General features: G+C 43.5%; 2 protein-coding genes across 3 annotated transcripts; one reads left to right on the top strand and one right to left on the bottom strand.

Moving 5' to 3' along the window:
- The first annotated feature begins 7,201 nt into the window (after window positions 1–7,201).
- zbtb47a (zinc finger and BTB domain containing 47a) lies at window positions 7,202–15,335 on the top strand. 2 transcript variants are annotated; one of them, XM_031563124.2, is made up of 6 exons: window positions 7,202–7,657; window positions 8,426–9,766; window positions 10,381–10,483; window positions 10,699–10,814; window positions 11,161–11,305; window positions 11,665–15,335. In XM_031563124.2, the coding sequence occupies exons 1-6, from the start codon at window positions 7,655–7,657 to the stop codon at window positions 12,078–12,080; spliced, it is 2,124 nt and encodes a 707-aa protein (XP_031418984.1). In that variant the 5' UTR covers window positions 7,202–7,654; the 3' UTR covers window positions 12,081–15,335. The 2 variants fall into 2 exon arrangements, with proteins under 2 accessions (XP_031418984.1, XP_012683243.2); XM_012827789.3 differs by having other exon boundaries at window positions 10,336–10,483.
- A 102-nt stretch (window positions 15,336–15,437) lies between these two features.
- On the bottom strand, window positions 15,438–19,466 carry klhl40a (kelch-like family member 40a). The gene is made up of 6 exons (XM_012828000.3): window positions 18,161–19,466; window positions 17,644–17,804; window positions 17,368–17,475; window positions 16,945–17,130; window positions 16,637–16,786; window positions 15,438–16,347 (listed from the first exon to the last, which is right to left on the bottom strand). The coding sequence occupies exons 1-6, from the start codon at window positions 19,274–19,276 to the stop codon at window positions 16,236–16,238; spliced, it is 1,833 nt and encodes a 610-aa protein (XP_012683454.2). The 5' UTR covers window positions 19,277–19,466; the 3' UTR covers window positions 15,438–16,235.
- Window positions 19,467–20,894: the final 1,428 nt, after the last annotated feature.

The following is a 20,894-nucleotide window of genomic DNA, read 5'->3' as shown; positions in this document are numbered from 1 at the left end:
TGTCAGTTAGCGTATCTGTGGACAGTCAATGTCAAGGAGGGGCGTAACTATAGGAGGTACAGCAAGTGCAGTTGCACCTGGGCGCAGATATATATATATTCAGTATGTATATTTATATATCTAAGGACGGGCCACCCAGTATTGCGTCTGACAGAAGTCTAATGACTCATATTTTCGCCTCTCATAATACGCTTGCGTTCAAAGACAAACTTGTTTTACACTAATCAAGGTGTCTAATGCTATATCTGCCGTTGAAAAGGCAAACTTATCTCCGTCATGGTTTTATTATTTTGGGGGAAAATAGTAGCAATCTATAACAAAATGATATGCTTATCATACATACACTATAGAAACTATTAAAAATGATTCAATTAAATGAATAACTTCTTATTTTCTTTGGTATTTTTGTCATATTCAGATTTGCAATGATGATTGCTGGGTAATATTTATGTTGTTGTCCAATGTCAAGTCTCTATTTGATCATGTGACGATACAATACGATATAGCTAGTTTAGGCGCAAAATCTGAACGTCAAGACAAACAAGTTGACTGAGCACAGCCAGAGGCACAGCACACCTGCAAGCCAAACAATGCCTTTCAAACATAAAAGTGGTGATGCATGATTTGCTTTTTCAATGGACAGGATAGCCAGCCCATTCAGCCTTTCCTGCTCCTCAGGTAGGTCTTAATGAGTTTCAATTTGGAAAAGGATCGCTCGACTGTTGCCACTGTCAGAAACAATAGCAATCCGAAATGTGGATTTTATGGATTGATAATACACAATCAGCATCTTGGCAATTGAGAGAATGAGGACTGCTGAGCAATCTCTGCTCTAAAGCAGGCCCTGAATGATAGGAGTTGTGCACCAAACGTTATTACTATGTCCCTGTTGTAGTGGTCAGACAGACGTTTTGCCTGGTCATATAGCTCATCATCGCCTGCAAGCTGATGACCACTACAACAGGGACATAGCAATAATGTTTCCTGCACAACTCCTATCTGTGTGTGTGTGCGCCTCATGACTAGTAACTAGCGTGCACCAAGGCCCGTCATAATAGCGTGCACCGGGGTTACTACTTTAGTAACTACCTTACGCCACTGGTTGGGGCCCTGAATAGTGCCAAAGGCTGACCTCCATTCATCTTCCACTGAGCTTGTGTTTGTCCAGCCACAGGGCCGGCCCTAGCACATTTGGCGCCCTAGGCAAGCTTCACTCCTTTTTTGTATAATGTATAATAAATGGACATATTATTTTTTATATACCCGCCTCTGTAAAATCCTTAAAGAACTATGTGACAGGGAGTAGGAAGGCTTTCAATGATAAGGTGCATCTTTTCTTCTTAACTCCACTAAACTGCCCGGGGCAATTCTGGCATTCATGAAAGTTTTCTTATCTGGGATTCATTCTTGGCTAAGAACAGGATTTAAGGATTTACCTTTCTCCTTGGCACGTTTCTCTTCTTCTTCCTTTCTTTTCTTTTTGAATTGCACCCAGAATGTCTTTTGCCTCTTCATAGTTTCTTTTGTCGACGTTCCTTGGAGACACACACTCAAACCATACCCCTCAATGTGCTAGTATGTTCTGACAACACCAAGGAGGTACGTACCCCTTCCTCTTTCGATTTTTGGCTAATTTTCCCCTTATGTTAGATACATGTCGCCTGTAGGAAGGGCCGGCCCTGTCCAGCCACTGGGTGTCCCCCCATCTCTGTGTTTGCATGTGACATGCAGACACAAGCTCTACAAAAATGGTTTTGGTTTATAACCACACAGTGTTTCAGTCTGTTTATTTCAAGGCTGTTCTCTCATCTGATGCCCAAGACAAGCTGCATGAACTTCCTTCCTTCCTGTATGTGTTTTACAGTGTTAAGGTCGCCAACACAAAATACTAGCCCCCCAAAACGTCTTGCAACCCATGAAATATTTTGTACAAATATCATTCAGACCGTACAATTCCACCTATTTTAAAATGGAAGTTATACTCTGTTTCCACTCATCTATTTGTTTTTCATCTTTTGCTTTCGTCAAAGACACCTGGCCAGAACTCATCTCTTTACAACCCCCACCGTCCTCATCTAAGGATATTAGTCAGCACAGGCTAAAGAACTGTTCAAGATCCCCAGCTGTTTGTTTCGCATTTACAGATCAGGACTGTGCATGAGCAACACATTTTGTTTTCAATTCAATTCAATTCTACTTACATAGCGCTAAAATAATACAATTGGGGGGGGGGGGGGGGGGGGGGGGGCATGGCAGATTAATTCATACATGTATCAGGATGAGTTTGCATACATGTGGTAAATGTACACAGTCCATACAAATATATACATGATGCATACAAAATTGATAGAGGATAAGGTAGGGAGCAGGGACGTGCACAGGAGGGGGCTAAGGTTGCCTGGGCAACTTCCCGTCTGCCCTCCTCGACTCAAGGTTGCCCCTCCGAATGAAATTCATTATTTTTTTTAAATAGTATAACGGCTGCAGAATTTCATGTAGGCCTAGATAAAAAAAATCGCGGAATATGCGCGCACGGGGGAGGGGCGGCGATGGTTAGTGATCGACCCTAACAATTTCACATTTTTAAGTGATATAGGCAGAATATGCGCGCAGGGGGAGGGGGCGTGGCGGCGGCGATTACAAAAATTAACGTGTTGCCCTTTTTTTCCAGGGCAGAGCAAAGGCCCTTCAAAATTCCTGTGCACGCCCCTCGTAGGGAGAGACTATTCAAGTATTATAGAAAAGCTTAGTGGGTATACAGTGGGCTCGTAAGGTTACTATTTAAGGGGTACGTAGAGTACAGAAAACAGAAAACTATGTTGATGGTGGCATGACGTTGTGGTGACATTGTGGTGACATGACATTGTGGTGGGTAGGCGTAGGCTGATGGTTTCTACAAATAGGTCAGGTGGAGAGACTACAGCAGCATCCCACAGCGAAGATAGTCTAGACTAGGAGGGGAAGAAAGACAAAGTGAGTGGGTAGAGTTCTGCTGCCAATACGCGTAGTTGTACTTGGATGGATATGGTGATGGGGAACAATGTTTCCACAACCATTGGCATTTGCGAGCTAAGGTCACGATATCAGTGAGAGAAATTTTGGTTTGTTAACATCAATTTGATAAACAGATAACAGATAAAGAGATACATTTGGGTAAACAATTAACAGTAGGTAATATGGCCACATTATCAGTATTAGCATTAGCATAATATGATATATAAAGAGATGGAGAGGGAGAGGCTGTCTGGCAAGGGTTATGGGAATATTGTTTATGGTTGGCTGACATGGTGCATGCAAATTTTAGTCAGGATAGTAAGGGTGGCACGATACAATAATAGTGATCTATGTGCTTCATTCCTATTTCCCTCCGTCCCTGATCTGCCATACTCTGCATGTGGAGTCAGTTATCACTGAACAAGTGCTGCTTGCTCACGTGTCTTCTCTCATCCACTGTCCTCAACACCTGAATCTCCATTCATTTACATTTACATTTAGTCATTTAGCAGACGCTTTTGTCCAAAGCGACGTACAAGGGAGAGAACAGTCAAGCTACGAGCAATAGAGACCTAGTGTAACAATAAATACTACTTTACATAAGAAATAGAAAGACAAAATAGAAAAGAAAAAGAAGTGCAGGAATGTAACTGCTGTAAGTGCAAGTTAAGCACTAGTTGAAGTGCCAGTTTAGGAGGGGAGGTGCTCTCTGAAGAGTTGGGTCTTCAAAAGCTTCTTAAAGGTAGAGAGGGACGCCCCTGCATGTATTGACATATCTCCATTAACAAGTGTATCCATTGATAACATTTTCACATTTTGTATTTACATTGACTAAAGGTACTTAACACAGCCTATGGCCTGAGCCCCCCCTAGAGCAAGCACACCTGCAATGGTGGAAAGGAAAACTCCCCTTTAATAGGAGGAAACCTTGAGCAGAACCCAGCTCAACAGGGGGGACCCATCTGCCTGAGGCCAGTCTGGGAGAGGACAAGAAAGAGAGGGGAAGGATGACAGGAAATAATAAACAACACAAATACATATATACAAAACCTGTTTTCTCTCTTAAGGGTATATAGAAAGACGTAATGACATTTTATCGAATATTTTTGGATAACAGTCTGCATTGCTTGTGTTTGTTTTAAAGTCTATGATATTATAAAACAAGTCTGGAAACAAAATTGGAAAGATTGGAAAGCATGTTAAATGTGTAGATATTTCCATTTTGAGAACAAGACTGGTATTGTTGCACCAAAGTGAGAATTAGCTTATATTGAAAAAGCATTTCTTTGTAAACACTTTGTTGCATAGCAACAAACCACTGGTGGTGGTGGAAAAAAAGAAATCTGAAAACTTCAATATTAAAGTATTTAAAACAGTACATAAGACTCACTTGTCTAAACCAGATCAAACCACACCTCAAAACAGAAGACAACCATGATTTTACTCACAATGACACAAGGGTCATTTTACCTCAGTGCATAAAATGTGTCCTGCTTTGGATGAATATGACTATTAGTTTGCATTTCTAGACTAGCTAAGCTTATTCAGCTCTTGAGCAGAATACAAATAAATACATATTCAGTAAAAATGCACAATACAAGAGAAATTTGGACACACACAGAAATATGTGCAATATATTTGTTCAGCAGAGATGTGTTCAGCTGGCACAGACCCATTTCTAATTTGAATGGATTCTATATCCACACATGAATGTTTTGTTTTCTATGCTCATGTTTAGATTCTAAAGCCTTATAATACAGGGTATATAAAGTATAAATACGTAACATCCCATTTAGTCACCTCTGTCTTTTAAGAGATTGTTAAAAAAAACTCAAAGAAGTAGACGTGCTCAGGGGTCTCCAGGTCTGTGTTGGGGCCGGTATGGGGCTGGATCTTGCAGTAGATTGTGGAAGGACTGATGGAAGCATACCATGAAAGCAGGAGATGTTTAAGGCCAAGCATACCATGAAGAAAATGCTTCATCTAAGCTCTTGTAGAGAGTATATTTATGTGGAAAAGGGCACGTGGGAGAACACAGACAAACAAAACCCAGATCAAAGGGAGCGACACCACACAATAATAGTAATGAGTAACTGATCAATGTGGATTTTAAAAAGAGTGATAAAAACATTCTTACCATAACTGACTGCTGTAAAATGATGCCCAGAATTAGTGAATAAATGCATGTCAGCACAAGACATCATTAGTAAGCAAACACTACAGAAGGGCAGGCTGTGGGAAATAAACAGTACTGGTGAGAGGGAGGAAACAGTGTGTGGCTTAACCATAAAAGGAGTTAGCGTGTGTGTGTCTTTCTGTCTCTGTCTCTGTCTCTCTCGCTCTCTGTGCATGTGTGTGTGTGTGGTCATGCATGAAGTTTTGACGTTTGAGTGAAAAATTAAAAAATATATATTTTTTTTAAATTCATCAAACATTTTCAAAAGAGGAACTATCATTTATAATGCCATCAGTTTGCTTAAAGTTGGGGTTTGGGATCGGGTCAGTTTATGGTCAGGATTAGCCGACAGTTAAGAACTATGCTCAGTTAACATTGAATTATGTGTTTTATTCCACCCTTTTGTGTCCAATGTCAGTGTGTGTGAATGTTAGCTGTGCTGTCTGTGTCATATGCCATTTACTGTCAGTGTGTATTAGCCCCTGTGTTAGTTAGCGTATCTGTGCACCGCCAGTGTCTTTGTTATGTCAAAGTCATGCATTCTGTCTCACTCAGTGTGCATTAATGTTTTCTTGCCTGTTGCTTCAAATAAAATGCTTGCAGCCAAAAGACACAATGATTGCAATTAGGGATGCACCGATACCGATACCAGTATCGGTATCGGTGCCGATACTTCGTTAAAATACTCGTACTCGTACTCGTTTTGAATTGCCGATACCAAGCACCGATACCACTCATCAGTATTTCACTGCATCAAACTGGCCGGGCTATGCTGACACAAAATGTGATTTATTGTCCTACCTGTCCTACCACTATCTGCCAGACTAGTAAGTAGCTTATTTGCCGTCTTGTGTTGCATTTGCTTGATGTTTGACTGTGTTAGGAAAGTTTGTCATAGTGTCAAAGTATTTCAGTATACAGGTTTCGCTAAATTTAGCTGCTAGCATCTCGTTAGCGATTAGCAATTCCGTTATGCTGCCTTAACGGCGATTTGGGCTCATTTTAAGATAAATGACGACGACAGGAGTAAGATCTGCACTGCTACGGTGTCGAGGGGCGGAAAGGAAAGTACTTTGTTTAACACAAGCAATTTGATTAAACTCCTGAAGACACACCATAGCGCTAAGTACACAGAGTTCACTGATGCTAGTGGCGCAAGACCGAAGTAACCAATCTTAACTGACGTCTTGCAAAAGAAAAAAACGCGCACGCACACACAGAGAGAGAGAGGTAGAGAGAAAGACTGTGCCACATAGGTTAAGTGATTGTTTGTGTACTTGAGCAGGAGATTCTTCTGATCCTTTTGTAACTGAAATGTGCTCTTGTGCTAATCCAGTAATAGTTCTGTTCACTTTTTGTTAAGCAGACTGTGTTGTTAACTATGCAGCAAATTGAATTGCCTTTATCTGGTTATATTTGCATTTTGTCTAATGTGATGATATTGTCTGTTTGAAGGCTTTTTTTGTGTGTTAAAACCAGAAAGCTCTGTTTATTTTTGGCTTGGGATAGCCTTCTGTTAATTTTGTACCATAGGCTTGACATAATCTGCAGAGGATAAAATAAAATCTGCCTCCAAATTAATAGCACTTTCATGGAGACCAAATCTAAGAAGTATCGGTATCGGTACTCGGTATCGGCAAGTACACAAATAAAAATACTCGTACTCGTATCGGTTTGTAAAAAAGTGGTATAGGTGCATCCCTAATTGCAATCTGTCTTTTTCGAAAAACCTACCGACAGTATAGTTTTTTGGCATTTTTGGCATTTTCCCCCAATTGGTTCTTCCTTGGGTTAATATTGTTGGTTTTCTTTTAGTGATAAGCTACATTAGTATTATTACAGTATTACATTATTTTTAAAAGTACTGTTGTTGCCGAAGTCTCGATGTTTGCAACACCATGCGCTCGTTCGGCAATTGGTCAGAAAAATTGTATTCTAGCGCCCCCCTGTGACTCACGGAGGTCAGTTCTTATGATACAACGGAGACTCCAGTTCATTGCGTTCACCGCTGTGTTGAACCGAGTCACTCCAACATGGACTCGATGACCTTGCACGCTTTAGTCTGCAGCAGCCTACTGTTTACCTCCCCGGTAACATGGGCTATCGGGTGGCAGCAGCCTAGCCTGTGTATTGAGAATGAAACCTTACGCATCGGGATGCACTTAATTCACCAGATGAATGCTAAAATAAAATACATGCCGTACATCTGTCCGCAGATCGTTTGATTATCGAGTCCCTGTCGCTTTAACGTTCCAGACATAACGCCCCATATGATGTTGATGCTCCAATCATCAGTTACTTCGGTGCAAGGCAGACGGCGAATTTGTCGTTTTTTTCTAAGTGCAAACATGGCGAAAGAAGACATATGTCTGCGGGTTGACGTACACTAGCGATGTGAAGGACAGATGTTTTCATGGAGAGGGGAAATCGCGTTAAAAAGGAGGAGAAACGGAACTCCTGTGGCACAGCAAACAGTGGATCACAATGGTAGGGGATCCATTTGGCTCTCAACATGTTGGTCATATTTCATGCCTTACACGTTTTTTAAATGTTGTAGGCCTACAAAACTTGGTAATGAGGTGAAAAATTAAACAAGGTGCATAACAACCCTGACGTCTCATCCGCAAATATTCTAATGAGGGACTAGGTAATAGTAGTTTTATAAGTTCATAAATGATCTATACTATCGTGAAAATATTGTGGTGACAGCAAAAATAAAAAATAAAAACTAGGCTACATATTGTACATTTGACAACTTCACGTGCAATGGCGAGTATATTTCTATATCAGACGGTTTGCGTTGCTTTCATTTCTGTACTTTGAAATTGATTTCAGAAGGCATTTCTTTGTCAGTGAAAAAATCTCTACTTGAAAAAATGTCATCATAAAAAATAAAGAAAGTCAGATGCATCTATGCTCGATGTTCTCACCTCAGTCAGATACAAAAGTTGATCCAGAGAAACATTTTGAGATACCTCCTACATTTAAAAAAAAGGGAACTTACGATTTCAACTGAAGGATCCATAATTTTGCTTCATTGAAATGTGTTTAGTTGTCACAATACATTTTAGCCACAATTTTTTTCATTTTTGACACCTTTGTTGCTGTAAATAACGGTATTGTATAATCGAGGTCTATAAGATAACAACAAAATATATGCAATGTTAGTGTACTCCTTTATTTCAGTAATTCCCTGGATACATCCTCCGCGGTAAAGTCCCAGTGTCCTTTGTGATGGCTCTCTTTGTCTTACAGCTCATAGTGGAGAAGACAGCTGACCACCCGACTGCAGAGTTCTCACTGCTGGAGGATGTGGCCCTGCACTTCACCTTCCTGATGGACCGGCTGAACGACCAGCGCCTGTTCCAGCCGGACCTGTGCGATGTGGACATCGTGCTGCTGCGCCACCAGGCCATCTTCCAGGCCCACAAGGGCGTGCTGGCGGCGTACAGCCCCTTCTTCCACTCGCTGTTCGGCCACAGCAAGGAGCTGCAGCGCGTGGAGCTCGCGCTTGAGGCTCTGCAGCCCCAGGGCCTGCAGCAGATCCTGGACTTCATCTACACCTCCAAGCTGCTGCTCACCGGCTCCAACGTGCAGGACGTGCTGAGGGCCGCCACCGTGCTGCAGATGGCCGACATCGCGGCCTCCTGCCGGGAGCTGCTCAGCAGGGGCTCCCTGGTCGCCGGTCCCGGTGGGAGGGATGATGATGCGAAGCAGAGTGTGCAGAAGTGGACCAATGGCGGTGGGAACAACGGCCCGGGAGGTGCCTCTCCCTTTAACACGGGCATCAAACAGGAGACGGAGCAGGGGAGCGCGAAAATCTACGGCCGGGAGGGTGGAGAGACCCAGTTCACCCTACATGTGGAGGATGGCCCACTGAAAACGGAACATGCGGCCCATGTCAAGACTGCACAGTACTACAAAAAGGAAGGGGATGAAGTAGCATTGCAGGGTGCATTGGAAGTTCCAGGAGACTCGAAGCAGATCATCGTGGAGTTGAACCTGAACAATCAGACCCTCAATGTGTCCAAAGGCCTGGAAGATGAACCCTCCTCTGTGGCGCTGCCCTCTGTGCACAGACAGCCAGGAGGAGACCTGGGTGGAAGCAATGAAGAGGAAGGCAACAAAGAAGATGAAGAAGAAGATGGCGATGAGGAAGATGCGAACATGGAGGAAGGGAAAGAGGAACAAACTGAGGAGGAGGAGGAAGATGACCGAGTTGGCACCAGTGAAGAAGAGGAGGGACACAACAGCAACCAAGCCATAGACGACCACAGACCCCAGCGACAAACCAGGACGGCGGCCATGTTCGTCGGAACGTCCCCCCTGAGGAGCCGCCTGGTGAGCCAGCAGGGCCGGGCGAACAGCGGCAGGGCGGAGGAGCAGGAGGGCCAGGGCCCAAAGGTTCGGCTGGAGGAAAGGCAGACCTTCCCCTGTGTGAAGTGCCCGCGGAGCTTCAACAACCACTGGTACCTGGAGAAGCACGTCAGTGCCACACACAACCGCATGCAGGTCTGCGACAAGTGTGGCAAGCGCTTCCTGCTGGAGAGTGAGCTGCAGCTTCATCAGCAGACCAACTGTGAGAAGAGCATACAGGTACATGAGCTCACACACATGTAGTACACACACACACACACACACACACACACACACACACACACACACACACACACACACACACATATATACACACATGTAGTACACATACACATACACACATATACACATACACACACACACACACACACACACACACACACACACACACACACACACACACACACACATATACACACACATATACACTCACATGTAGTACACATATACACACACATATACACTCACATGTAGTACACATACACATACACACATATACACACACATGTAGTACACATATACACACACACACACATACACACTCACACATATACACACATGTAGTACACATACACACTCACACATATACATACATGTAGTATACACATATATACACACGTGTGCTTACACAAACTCTCACATGAGCTTTTTAGTTATTCTCTTTTGAAATCCTTGCTAATTGTGCAAGTATGAAACCAAGTTTGACGTTGAAGTATCTCCATTTTAATTCAGAAAGCACTTATTGCGTAACCTTTGGCATGGGTGTGTGTGTGTGGCATTATTTGTAGTGTGTTACTTGTGGAAAGGCCTTCAAGAAGCTGTGGTCACTGCAGGAACACAACAAGATTGTCCACGGCTATGCCGAAAAGAGATTTTCCTGTGAGATTTGTGAGAAAAGGTTCTACACCATGGCCCATGTTCGCAAACACATGGTTGGTGAGTACTCTGGAGCCTTTGAATACTCCCCATCTCCAAGCACAGTCAGACATCCATTGTGGTGGCAGCCAGTCGAACGGGGCAGGCCCAGACCACACATGCATGTCAACACTCAAAACTGGCTTGGTGGATTTAGATACCTAGTCACGTAGCACAGTAGGATTGATAAATATCACATTTTCATCTTTATCTCACCATTATGTTCTTGCCAATAGCACACACAAAAGAAATGCCATTTACTTGTGAGACATGTGGAAAGTCCTTCAAGCGGAGCATGTCTCTGAAAGTCCACTCCCTCCAGCACTCAGGCGAGAAGCCCTTTAAATGTGAGGTAAGAGAAATACACCTACTGTCACATCCTAGTCTATGCAACCAATCAAAGGAAATATGCTGAAAAGGCTACAAATGCACATGCTGAAAAGACTACAAGTGCACATGTTGAAAAGGCTACAAGTACACATGTTGAAAAGGCTACAAGTGCTCATATTGAAAAGGCTACAAGTGCACATGTTGAAAAGGCTACAAATGCACATGTTGAAAAGGCTACAAATGCACATGTTGAAAAGACTACAAGTACACATGTTGAAAAAGCTACAAGTGCACATGTTGAAAAGGCTACAAGTACACATGTTGAAAAAGCTACAAGTGCACATGATGAAAAGGGTCTCTTGTTGTAGAACTGCAGCGAGCGCTTCCAGTACAAGTACCAGCTGCGCTCCCACATGAGCATCCACATCGGCCACAAGCAGTTCATGTGCCAGTGGTGTGGAAAGGACTTCAACATGAAGCAGTACTTTGATGAGCACATGAAGACTCACACAGGTGAGTCAAACACACACACACACACAGGTTTTACTTCTTTATTTAGGACACACATTTAAAGGATGCGAACACACACACATACATACTCACACACACACACACACACACACACACACACACACACACACACACACACACACACACACACACACACACACACACACATACATACTCACACACACACACACACACACTGACCAGTGTAAATCCCACTCCCTTACTCCTCGGCCATGGCTTTTGTGTTGTGACACATACCCAAAGTGACAGGTGTGAACCCGGTAAGGATGAATATGGCCTAAAGCAGTTGTACGTGTTGATGGCTTTCGACTGGTTCAGCTGCGTGTCTTGTCACACTGCAGGAGAGAAGCCATACATCTGCGAGATGTGTGGCAAGAGCTTCACCAGCCGTCCCAACATGAAGCGGCACCGGCGCACGCACACCGGGGAGAAGCCGTACCCGTGCGACGTCTGCGGCCAGCGCTTCCGCTTCTCCAACATGCTCAAGGCCCACAGAGAGAAGTGCTTCCGGGTCAGCAACCCCGCCACCACAGAGGTCGAGTGCTCACCTGCCTCTGCTCCAGGAGCCTCAGGGTGCCATGCCATGGCCAATGAAATGGCTCCCATGACTGAGGATGGGTTTGGCTCCTCCAATCACAGCACAGCAGCATTCCCCTCTCCAATGCTGCCCGCTGATGGGGGTTTTCCTCTGCCCCCCGCGCTGCCGGCTCTCTCCCCCATGTTCTCCACAGGCCGGCTCCACACTGGGCACCCCTGATGGCTCTGCTCACTGTTTTGGTGCTCTGAAACTCTAAAAGGTACTTACAGTCAAACTCTATATCGGAAAGTATAGCCTCTTGTACTCAGAACAATAACGCGATTAACAGCTCTATATTTTATACCGTGATCCCAAATATTCTTCGTCAGTCTGCAGTATTTACAAGCTAGTCTGTAAGTTAATGTTCCTTGAGTGTACTGTGTTGATGTCATAGAAATGTATGTAGCAAACCCTAGAGGCTAAGCACTTTTTTTCCCGTGTCATTACTCTCATTGTTGAACCTTCTTCTAGGGATTTTATATCAGTTCCTGTCTGTTCTGTTGATGATATGAATGATATGAATTCAGTTGACATTAATTGTGTTTGGTTCTTATGTGTTGTTCGTTGCTTTATGGTAACACAATAGTCAAATATAGGCCTCTTCCACGACACTCCCTTCCTTGCGCAATCAGCAGTGCCACTTTACCAGTCCAGAAACTCCTTAGAGCATCAGTATGCCCATATGAAAGGAATAGGCCAAGACTATAAGGTCATGGTTCTCACAGGAGCTTATTGGTAATTCTATTGACATCCTTGCTGCTGATGCCAGTGATTAGTCCGACTTACTTCGGCCCGCTTGTTTGTTTTGTTATTGCGCAGTGCTGATGTAAATGATTTATTCACCGGCAAGTTCAAACACTTCCATTCGTTGGCATTTAGAGACGTCTAGATGGCGCTTTAACCAGAACGTTTATCGTGTGGGTGTTGACACAGCAGTCATGTTTCATCGTGTGTTTGATGAACTGTCAGACATGGCAGATGCAGGTTTACCACAGGTATTCCAGTGTGGCTGTTGTTCTTGTAAAGTGTGGCAACAACTAAATTAGCTGAATTGTGAGACCTTACACATTTTCTATAACGATAGGTTCTTTAATATGTAATGGTTCTTTTCAAGTGTTTAGTACAAGTATTATGTCTGAAATTAGTAACCCAAAATTCACTGTGTTGTGAATATGAAAGAGATTATTGCAATGAGGAGAAGTAGTGACTTGTTATTGAATGGCATATAATGCCTCTCCTGATCCCTGGCTCTTTTTATGAAACTGTGTCAAACACAGTTTAGATGGTCTAAGTCTATTAGTATTAAATCATTCATAACCCTTTAAATAAGCTTTAAACAGTGTATTGTCCTTTCCTTGGGGAAGTACCCGGCCAACTCTGAGCTTTCAGTTAGGCGGCACTAGATCACTGTCAGCCAATGAGCCAGGTCTGCCCAGCCCTTCTGTGTAAACCCATACTCATAATGTTGTCCAGTTTCTGAGGTCAGTGTACTAGTTTCTGTTTATGCTTATGTTAAGCACTCGAAACAATCTTGCTGTGTGTAGGTTTGTTAGTACCCATACGTCTCAAACCCACATTTCCTCTTCAGAATGATACAGGTCGTGGACATGGTTGTTGAGTCTGTAATCATCCAGATTGAATCTTTATTTTTTTCAGCATTGCTTTTACTGTCACAGAGTTGTTGTAACTACCTAGGTCATGTGGATGTTATCATGCAGCTGATTGAAGCAGTGGGCTGTAATGAAATTCACGCGTCTCAAATGTAGCTAAATTCGTCATTTATGAATGGCACTTTCATGAAGTTGATTGAAGTTAGAATGCATAATGTGTCTAATGGCAAAGTCTGATTCAGTGCAGTTCTAATGCACCTTGGACTGTCTTTGTGTAATTGGACAATGTCTGCTATTTGTTGGATGTAGGCCTAACTGAAGCCCAGTGTTCAGTAATTGAGATAAATTATGTTATGATATTGCAGTTGCTGGCAAATTCCAATTGTATTTTAAAAGAAAATAATGATTGTTGTAGGGAAGCCTTCATTTCAGATTCTCAAAAGAATACTTGATACTGTTTGGTGGACTTCTTCAGTGAAGTGTAGTTCAGTACAGTGTTGTTATGTTACAGTTATGTTCATTAGGATTTGGAAATTTGTTGCCAGTGAAGTTGATTTTTGTTAGTGCAAAAAGATGGACATATTACTGGTGTAATAGAATCTGCCGCTCCCATGCCCATTTCTACCATAACCAGTTTATCCAGTGTCAACTAATCCCCATCATTGTTGTGGTTTAAGCACAGATTACAGGATCTAGGAGTTTTACTACATGAAATAAAAATATTTTTCAGCATTTTGAAGTAATAATTCTATTCGTAAATGTTATATTAGAGGAAAACTGTATTTTGATTTTAAGTTACTGCCAGCCCAGCAAGCACTTTAACATGGCAGTTATTGCCATTTGTTCTTTTGTTCTTTTTACTAATGTTTCACAAATATTATGCAGCTCTTATCTGTACGCTGACAGAAATCTCGGAGAAAAACCTTTAAGAGGATAAAAAACGATTCCCTGTCACTGCATAGACCCCCAAGGCAGTTAAGATGATTACATTTAAGACAAACAGGTTGTGTTTTAAATACATGGTGGCATTTACGTAGAAGATGTGAAACAGCACCTTTTCCCAGCTAATCAAATCTTGGATGACGACAATTGAATCACATCCTTAATGTTAATGGTTTATTTGACAAGAATGGTGATTTGTGCTATTCATTCTATTTGGTAAACAAATGGTGGTTTCATGTCTGACCTGTTAACCCTTTGGTGAAATTATCTGTTGTTGACAATTAGTTTGCACATAATATGTGTCTGTCTGATGTTGCCTCCCTAAAGCTACAGAACCGTGTGGTGTAATGTAATGTGAGGCTGTTGCAAGGTAGCCTTAGACAGGACACCCCCATCCATGGGGGGCTTTAAGTAAATGACAAGAAAGGTCTAGTGCAGTTTTGTTTAAGTTGAAAGGCCAAAGTGTATGTGTTGGCACCCTTTGGAAGATTTCATACAAAGAAGGCTTCGGTCTTATTTTTTATTTTTTTTTACTTTACCTATAGTGATGACTCCACAAGTCCGACGATATCTCAGTCAGCTAGCAGTGTATGTTTGCAGACCTGTGTTTGTTTTTTTGCAAACTACCATAATCTTGTTCATTATGGTGCATATATTTTCAGAAAGTGGTTAATTTTGTTATATTATATGAACAGAATGTCCAGAGGTGCTAATAATATTGGTCTATATATTCTAGCATTTAATGTTTTCACTTGTATACTGTATGTTCATGACGGGAAAAGTAGAAGTATACTGTATTACAAAATATACCACGTCATTTTGAAATCAGTGTTCCCCCCGCTGTTTCATGGTCACTAATTAAATATTATCTTTCTCCTACGTATGTCAGCTACCCTGTTTACTTTGTGTGTTTGCACGTGTATCTGTGTGTCTGTTTGCATAATGTGTTTGAAGTAATGTGGTAAGTATCACTGATATTTTCTATTAGAGCTGTTGTAGCATTTATAGGCTTTGCTTCATATGATTTGCTTAGATGGCTGCTTTGTTGGGAAACAAGTATCAGTCTTACATATGATGTGTGCTGGCACACCAAGACTAAACCATGTACAAGAAACATGCACACACACATGAGAGTGTTTTTTTTTTTTTTTTTTTAATACACAGTCTTGTCATATTTACTGTAGTTTTGCAATGGTACTAAAAATGTGTACTTACAGTAATGGGCCATCTCAAAACATTAATTTTCAAAATATCCATCAATAGCACTAAGCAATAATACCCCACATGTGATTCTTCTGCTTTGAAAAGGCACATGAAGGGTCTCACATTTCAATTTTGTCTTTGTGGAAGAGATGATATGTTCTCAAGAGGGAATACAACATGTGTGAGCTGACAAGTCCCTGGTCTCTGTCCTCATGACTTGACTATTTCACTCCCTCTTCTGGTAGAGACTGGGAACAGCATCAGCAGGGAGCACCCAGCACGAAGATCATGCTGTTTGCAGCTTCATATTCCATACCTCATATTTCATCAAATAATTTAAACAGCCCCATGCAACCAGATGCTCCAGCTTGTTGCTCCAATGGTATGTGTTGAAACAAGTGGAATGAGCACATTTAGGAGGGCAATTTACGATTGAAGGTGTGAGGTATGCGATCATTCTAGTCCAAAACCCGCACAGCCTCTCACAGTGACTGCGGACTCTTTTGTGTGCTTCACTGCTGCTGTTGCTCTGTGTGTTTCTGACACGGGGGCAACCACCCTGAGGCGACTGGGAAGGTGATCACAGTTTGTGAAGCCGCAGGACGTTGAGCCGCACCCCGAGAATCGAGGCCCCCTCAGTGTACTGGATCTCCCTCAGGATGCCATTCCAGACCCGCTCCTCTTCATCGAACCTGCCGCAGAAGAGAGAGGATGTCATATTTACAACATCAACAGTCCACTCACTCTCCAGACTTAACATTCTGGATAACTGAATCAAGGAGCTCGTATTGAATCTGAATTGAATCTGAATCTGAAGGCCAATGTGCATAATCCAGCAATCTACAAGTAGAGTTACCTTTGAAGAATCCTTTTAAACTATTATACATTTACTTTTAACCTGTTTTACCTCTTCTGTAAGAGCTTCAGTGTGTGTTTGTGTATGTTAGTATGAATCCCACCGAGCAAATGCAAGTCACTCACTTCCAGATGTCGTGCATCTCAGTGGGAGCAAGCTTCTCACTGGCCTCACTGGGCATCATGGCAAAACCACCCACAGCGTAGAGCGAGCCGCCCAGGGTGATGAGGTTGAGCGAGCTCCTCTCCTGAGGGAACTCCACCCCTTCTGACCACCTGGGAACAAGTGGAGTAGATGCGCTTACCATTCTGAGACCAGAGTTTGGTTTTCTCAGCTTTACAGTTTAGTTGTCGTGATCTGCTGCAACGAGTCTACAATTTTCATTCCTTTGATTGTGTCTTCTTTAAAGACGCAGGGGGATTGGCAGACTCACTTGTTAGTGGCGATGTCGTAGATCTCAACGCCACTGGTCAAGCCGTCATCAGTCACTCCAGTCACCACGTAGATCTTGTCGTTGTGCACGGTGGCGCCGAAAAGAGAGCGAGCAGTCTTCATTGGGGCCAGATCCTTCCACTCGAACTTCGTGGGGTCATAGACACAGACCTTTTTCAAGCACTTCCTGTCATGATAAATAATAAAGAATATCGTGAAATGATGCAAAGCCAGAGTTCGTATTCCCAAGATGTTAATCAAACTCCATTAGCTTTCCTTGGTTATGTTAAGTGCTAACACAGTTACACAATTTTAGAATAATTGTCAAGAATCCACTACTGAATCCTAGTTATTATGTGATCGTTTCTGAAAGTTTCCATATTCAACCCCTATTGTGAAATTCATAGCTTTTTTGAGGACTTACTTGCTTTTAGACTTGCCGCCAATGACATAGACCAGTCCATTGTGTGACACGGTTCCATGAGCATATACTGTATAGGGTAGAGGATCTGACTCTCCCCATTTGAAAGACCTGCACAAAAGAAGGAGAAACAATGCTTTTGATTCTCAAACAATGCTGTTTGATGATGAAAAAAGAAAATGATATGATATGAATCTGAATTATGATAGAATACACAGGTGTATGCATGTCACAGAATGGGGTCAGAATGGTCAGGACAGTTCAGGAGACTTTACTCACTGCCGGTCGTAGACCATGACGGAGTCCAGAACTTGTTCTCCCTCCTTCAGCTCTTTTCCTCCCACAACAAAGATGGAGTTCTCGCCCTCCGCCAGGCCAAACAGGCAGCGGGCATTGGGGATGGTGGGCATGCCCAACCAATTAGAAGTCACCGGATCAAACTGAGTCATAGAACAAAAACAAGTCTGAGCTATTACCAAAGGTTCTTTTCTCATACAGCCATTCATGCCGGTGATATTCTGCTGAGGATATTACAGTGATAGCTGTCAGCTGAATAGATATTCAGACGCTACAGAGCTGGATATTAAAAACAACATACAGTGTCTGTCTTCTCTGTCTTTGTTTCTGTCTGACTGTCTGTCTTTCTGTCAACACACATTTCATTACATTTACATGAATGAGATATGACTTGTCACTGTATAATACATTCTTTCAATTCTTGAAGTCAGATGCAAGTCCTTCAGCACAGGCACAGGAACAGCGACTCTAACAGAATGGTTCTCAAGAGCTTTCTCACCTGCAGGAAGTAGGAAGTCATAGGCTCATCCTTGCTTTGCTCATCGATGAAAACACCCCCCGCCACAAAGATCTGGTTCTCTTTGGTCACCAGGCTGGAGTGGTTCTTCGGAACCTCTGTAGATGAGGACGCGACGTAGCACACGTTTCCCACCGGGTCGTACGCTATCGTCCCAGTGTCACTGATCATCAGAATGAGGTCTGTCTGAAACATGCCGAAGCGCGGGATGTCATTCAGAATCCCAGGGAGCAAACCCTCCTCTTCCTCTTCCTCGTCATCATCTCCCTTCTCTTCATCCGTTCCCTCTAACTTTTTAGGCTTGGGAAATATTCCTCTCTGAGCATCCTTGATGAGCAGAAGCTGCTTTTTGAGCTCTGTGTTGGGCTTGATAAATTTGTGTCCCTCCACCTTCGTGGTGAAGTAATCCTCCGGCATCAGTCGGAAGCGCACGCAGTGCAGTAGGTCAGGCAGGTCCTTCAGCCTCTCCTGTCTGTCGTAGCTCAACCAGTCCATCAGCGACTCAAAGACCACCTCCTCCTTCTCCACGTTGAGTGAGTCGCAGGTGATGATGGCCGCCAGCTCGCTTGGGCCCAGCTGGTGGAAGTCCTGGTCTCGCACGATCAGCTGGTAGCGATCGCAGATGAAGTCCCGTGCGTCAGACGCCAAGCGGGGACAGTCCAGTAGCAGACCCAGCCTGAAGATAGCCAAGCAGTTACTCAACACCAGCTTGCCCTGCAGGTAGGTCACACAAACGCTGAAGATGGAGGGGATCTGGAACATGTTGGCCACCATGAAGATATCCTGAACGTTCTGCTCAGTCAGGTTGATGTCCGAAGTGTAGAGGTACCTCAACACCAGGCCCATCACACCGGGCTCCACGTCCTTGAGTTCGATCACCCGCTTCTTGCTCTCCTCCAGGTTGGACAGGAACATAGCCTTGAAGTAGGGGCTGCTGGCGGCCAGCACCAGCCTGTGGCAGGGGAACTCCTGCTCCTTGACTTTCAGCACGCAGTCCACAAACTTGTCGGTCTCCAGCAGGTCGCAGAGGCCGTCCTGCAACAGAGTCTGCTGGTACATGCGTGGCTGCTCTATCGGGTCCACTGGCGCCACGGCCATGTTGGCTGTGTATCGCTGGCACTGTGAACACACGTTTGAATAAGAGAGCGTCCTTCCCCCAGCAGAGCAGAGTTAACAGTTCACCTCAAAGCGAGGCAGAAAATGGCAGAGCAAAGGAGTTTGTAAGAGAGAGAGAGAGTGGGAGGGAGGGAGAGATAGTGAGAGAGAGAGAGAGAAATAGAGTGCACTGACCATTCCAGAGTGTGACAGAGTGAATGACTGCACTCATCAGCTGTCTCTGGCAATCAGCTAGCCCACTAGCCTGTGCTTATTTATAGACTACCACTCACAAAAGTATTTGGATTCCATTTTGGAGAGGGTGAAACATGAGCTGCCCATCCTCCATCTTTCCACAGGGCCAGAAGACCTCACCAGCAGAAACGCATGATGCCCACGGGGAGTATCAGGTCCTCAGGCCTGCCTTTGACTGGGGTTGGCCTGTATCACGGAGGACCAACCAATAGGAAATGGGTTTGTTGTCAGTCTTATATACCTGTGTCAGTCTTCATATTCATCAGATCAAGAACACATAAAGAGACATGTAGTGGAAATGTGTTGAATGTCTACAAGATAACGGGTGTCTGTCTTTTTTTGTAAGGACTTGCATATAGAACAGTCTTTGGCATGATAATTCCGTAACCAAAACATAATCACTATCTAAACAAAACAACAAATAGATATCACATAAGGATGGATCATGGGGATCTGGAACTACGCAAAGCAACACTGTCACTGGACCCTCAGGGAACCTAAATGTCAGTGAATCTAGGTTGGCCATCTGAGCCGAGCAGGAGAGTTTTAATCTTCACCACTGAGCTCATTCTGCGCGGGTGTCGGTGTTAGGAGGCTGAGTGGCTGACCCATATCACCAGAATATCCCCCCACAGGGTCCACTCTAATGAGGCCTCTCAGGCGGGCGCCTCTGCACGGCACAGAGCACCGGGGCCTGACGGAGGGATGCCAAATGTCAGAGTTAATCTACCCACACAGGGGGGAAATGACAAAAGGGTTAAAGAGGAGACCGTGTTGTGTGAGAGTTTGAGGCTTGGGGTGGGCATGAGTACACTGGCCTATTTTAGTGCCATGCCGGGACATTCCCCTCACGCTACGTCACAAGGTAAAATAAAGTGGGTGTAACCTGTGTTTAACATTTAGTGGTATTGCTGATTCATTGGATGTTCTTATGCTTTATATTATTATTCACATAGTATTTATTATATCTTTAACATACCATCAACTATTTAACTTACTAATTGTTTAAAATTCTGTTGGTGTTATTTTTGTGTTGATCACCTGTCATGGGCATCCGTGTTAAATGAATTGTAATAATTGTAATAAATTGTAATAAATGAGTGGCTCTTGTAAGCTGCAACCCAGTAGGTGGCTGTAGTCCTGATATCACACTGTTTCTGGTGAGACCTGATGGGGAATAAAACATCTTCCATTCCTGGGACTATTTTACAGCTATTCCCTGAACTGAGTGTGGAGCTGCATATGTTTCTGGACACCAATTTCCCCTGCAGTTGATTACATGAACTTGATCATATTGGCAGGTGAACACACAGGTGCAGCACGAGAGGTAACTGGATCTACTACACGACTGCTGCAAAGCCACCTG

Source organism: Clupea harengus, chromosome 25 (assembly GCF_900700415.2).
Source record: "Clupea harengus chromosome 25, Ch_v2.0.2, whole genome shotgun sequence".
Lineage (NCBI taxonomy): Eukaryota > Metazoa > Chordata > Actinopteri > Clupeiformes > Clupeidae > Clupea > Clupea harengus.
Note: the sequence above shows the minus strand (reverse complement) of the source record. Positions and strands in the feature narration are given on the sequence as shown.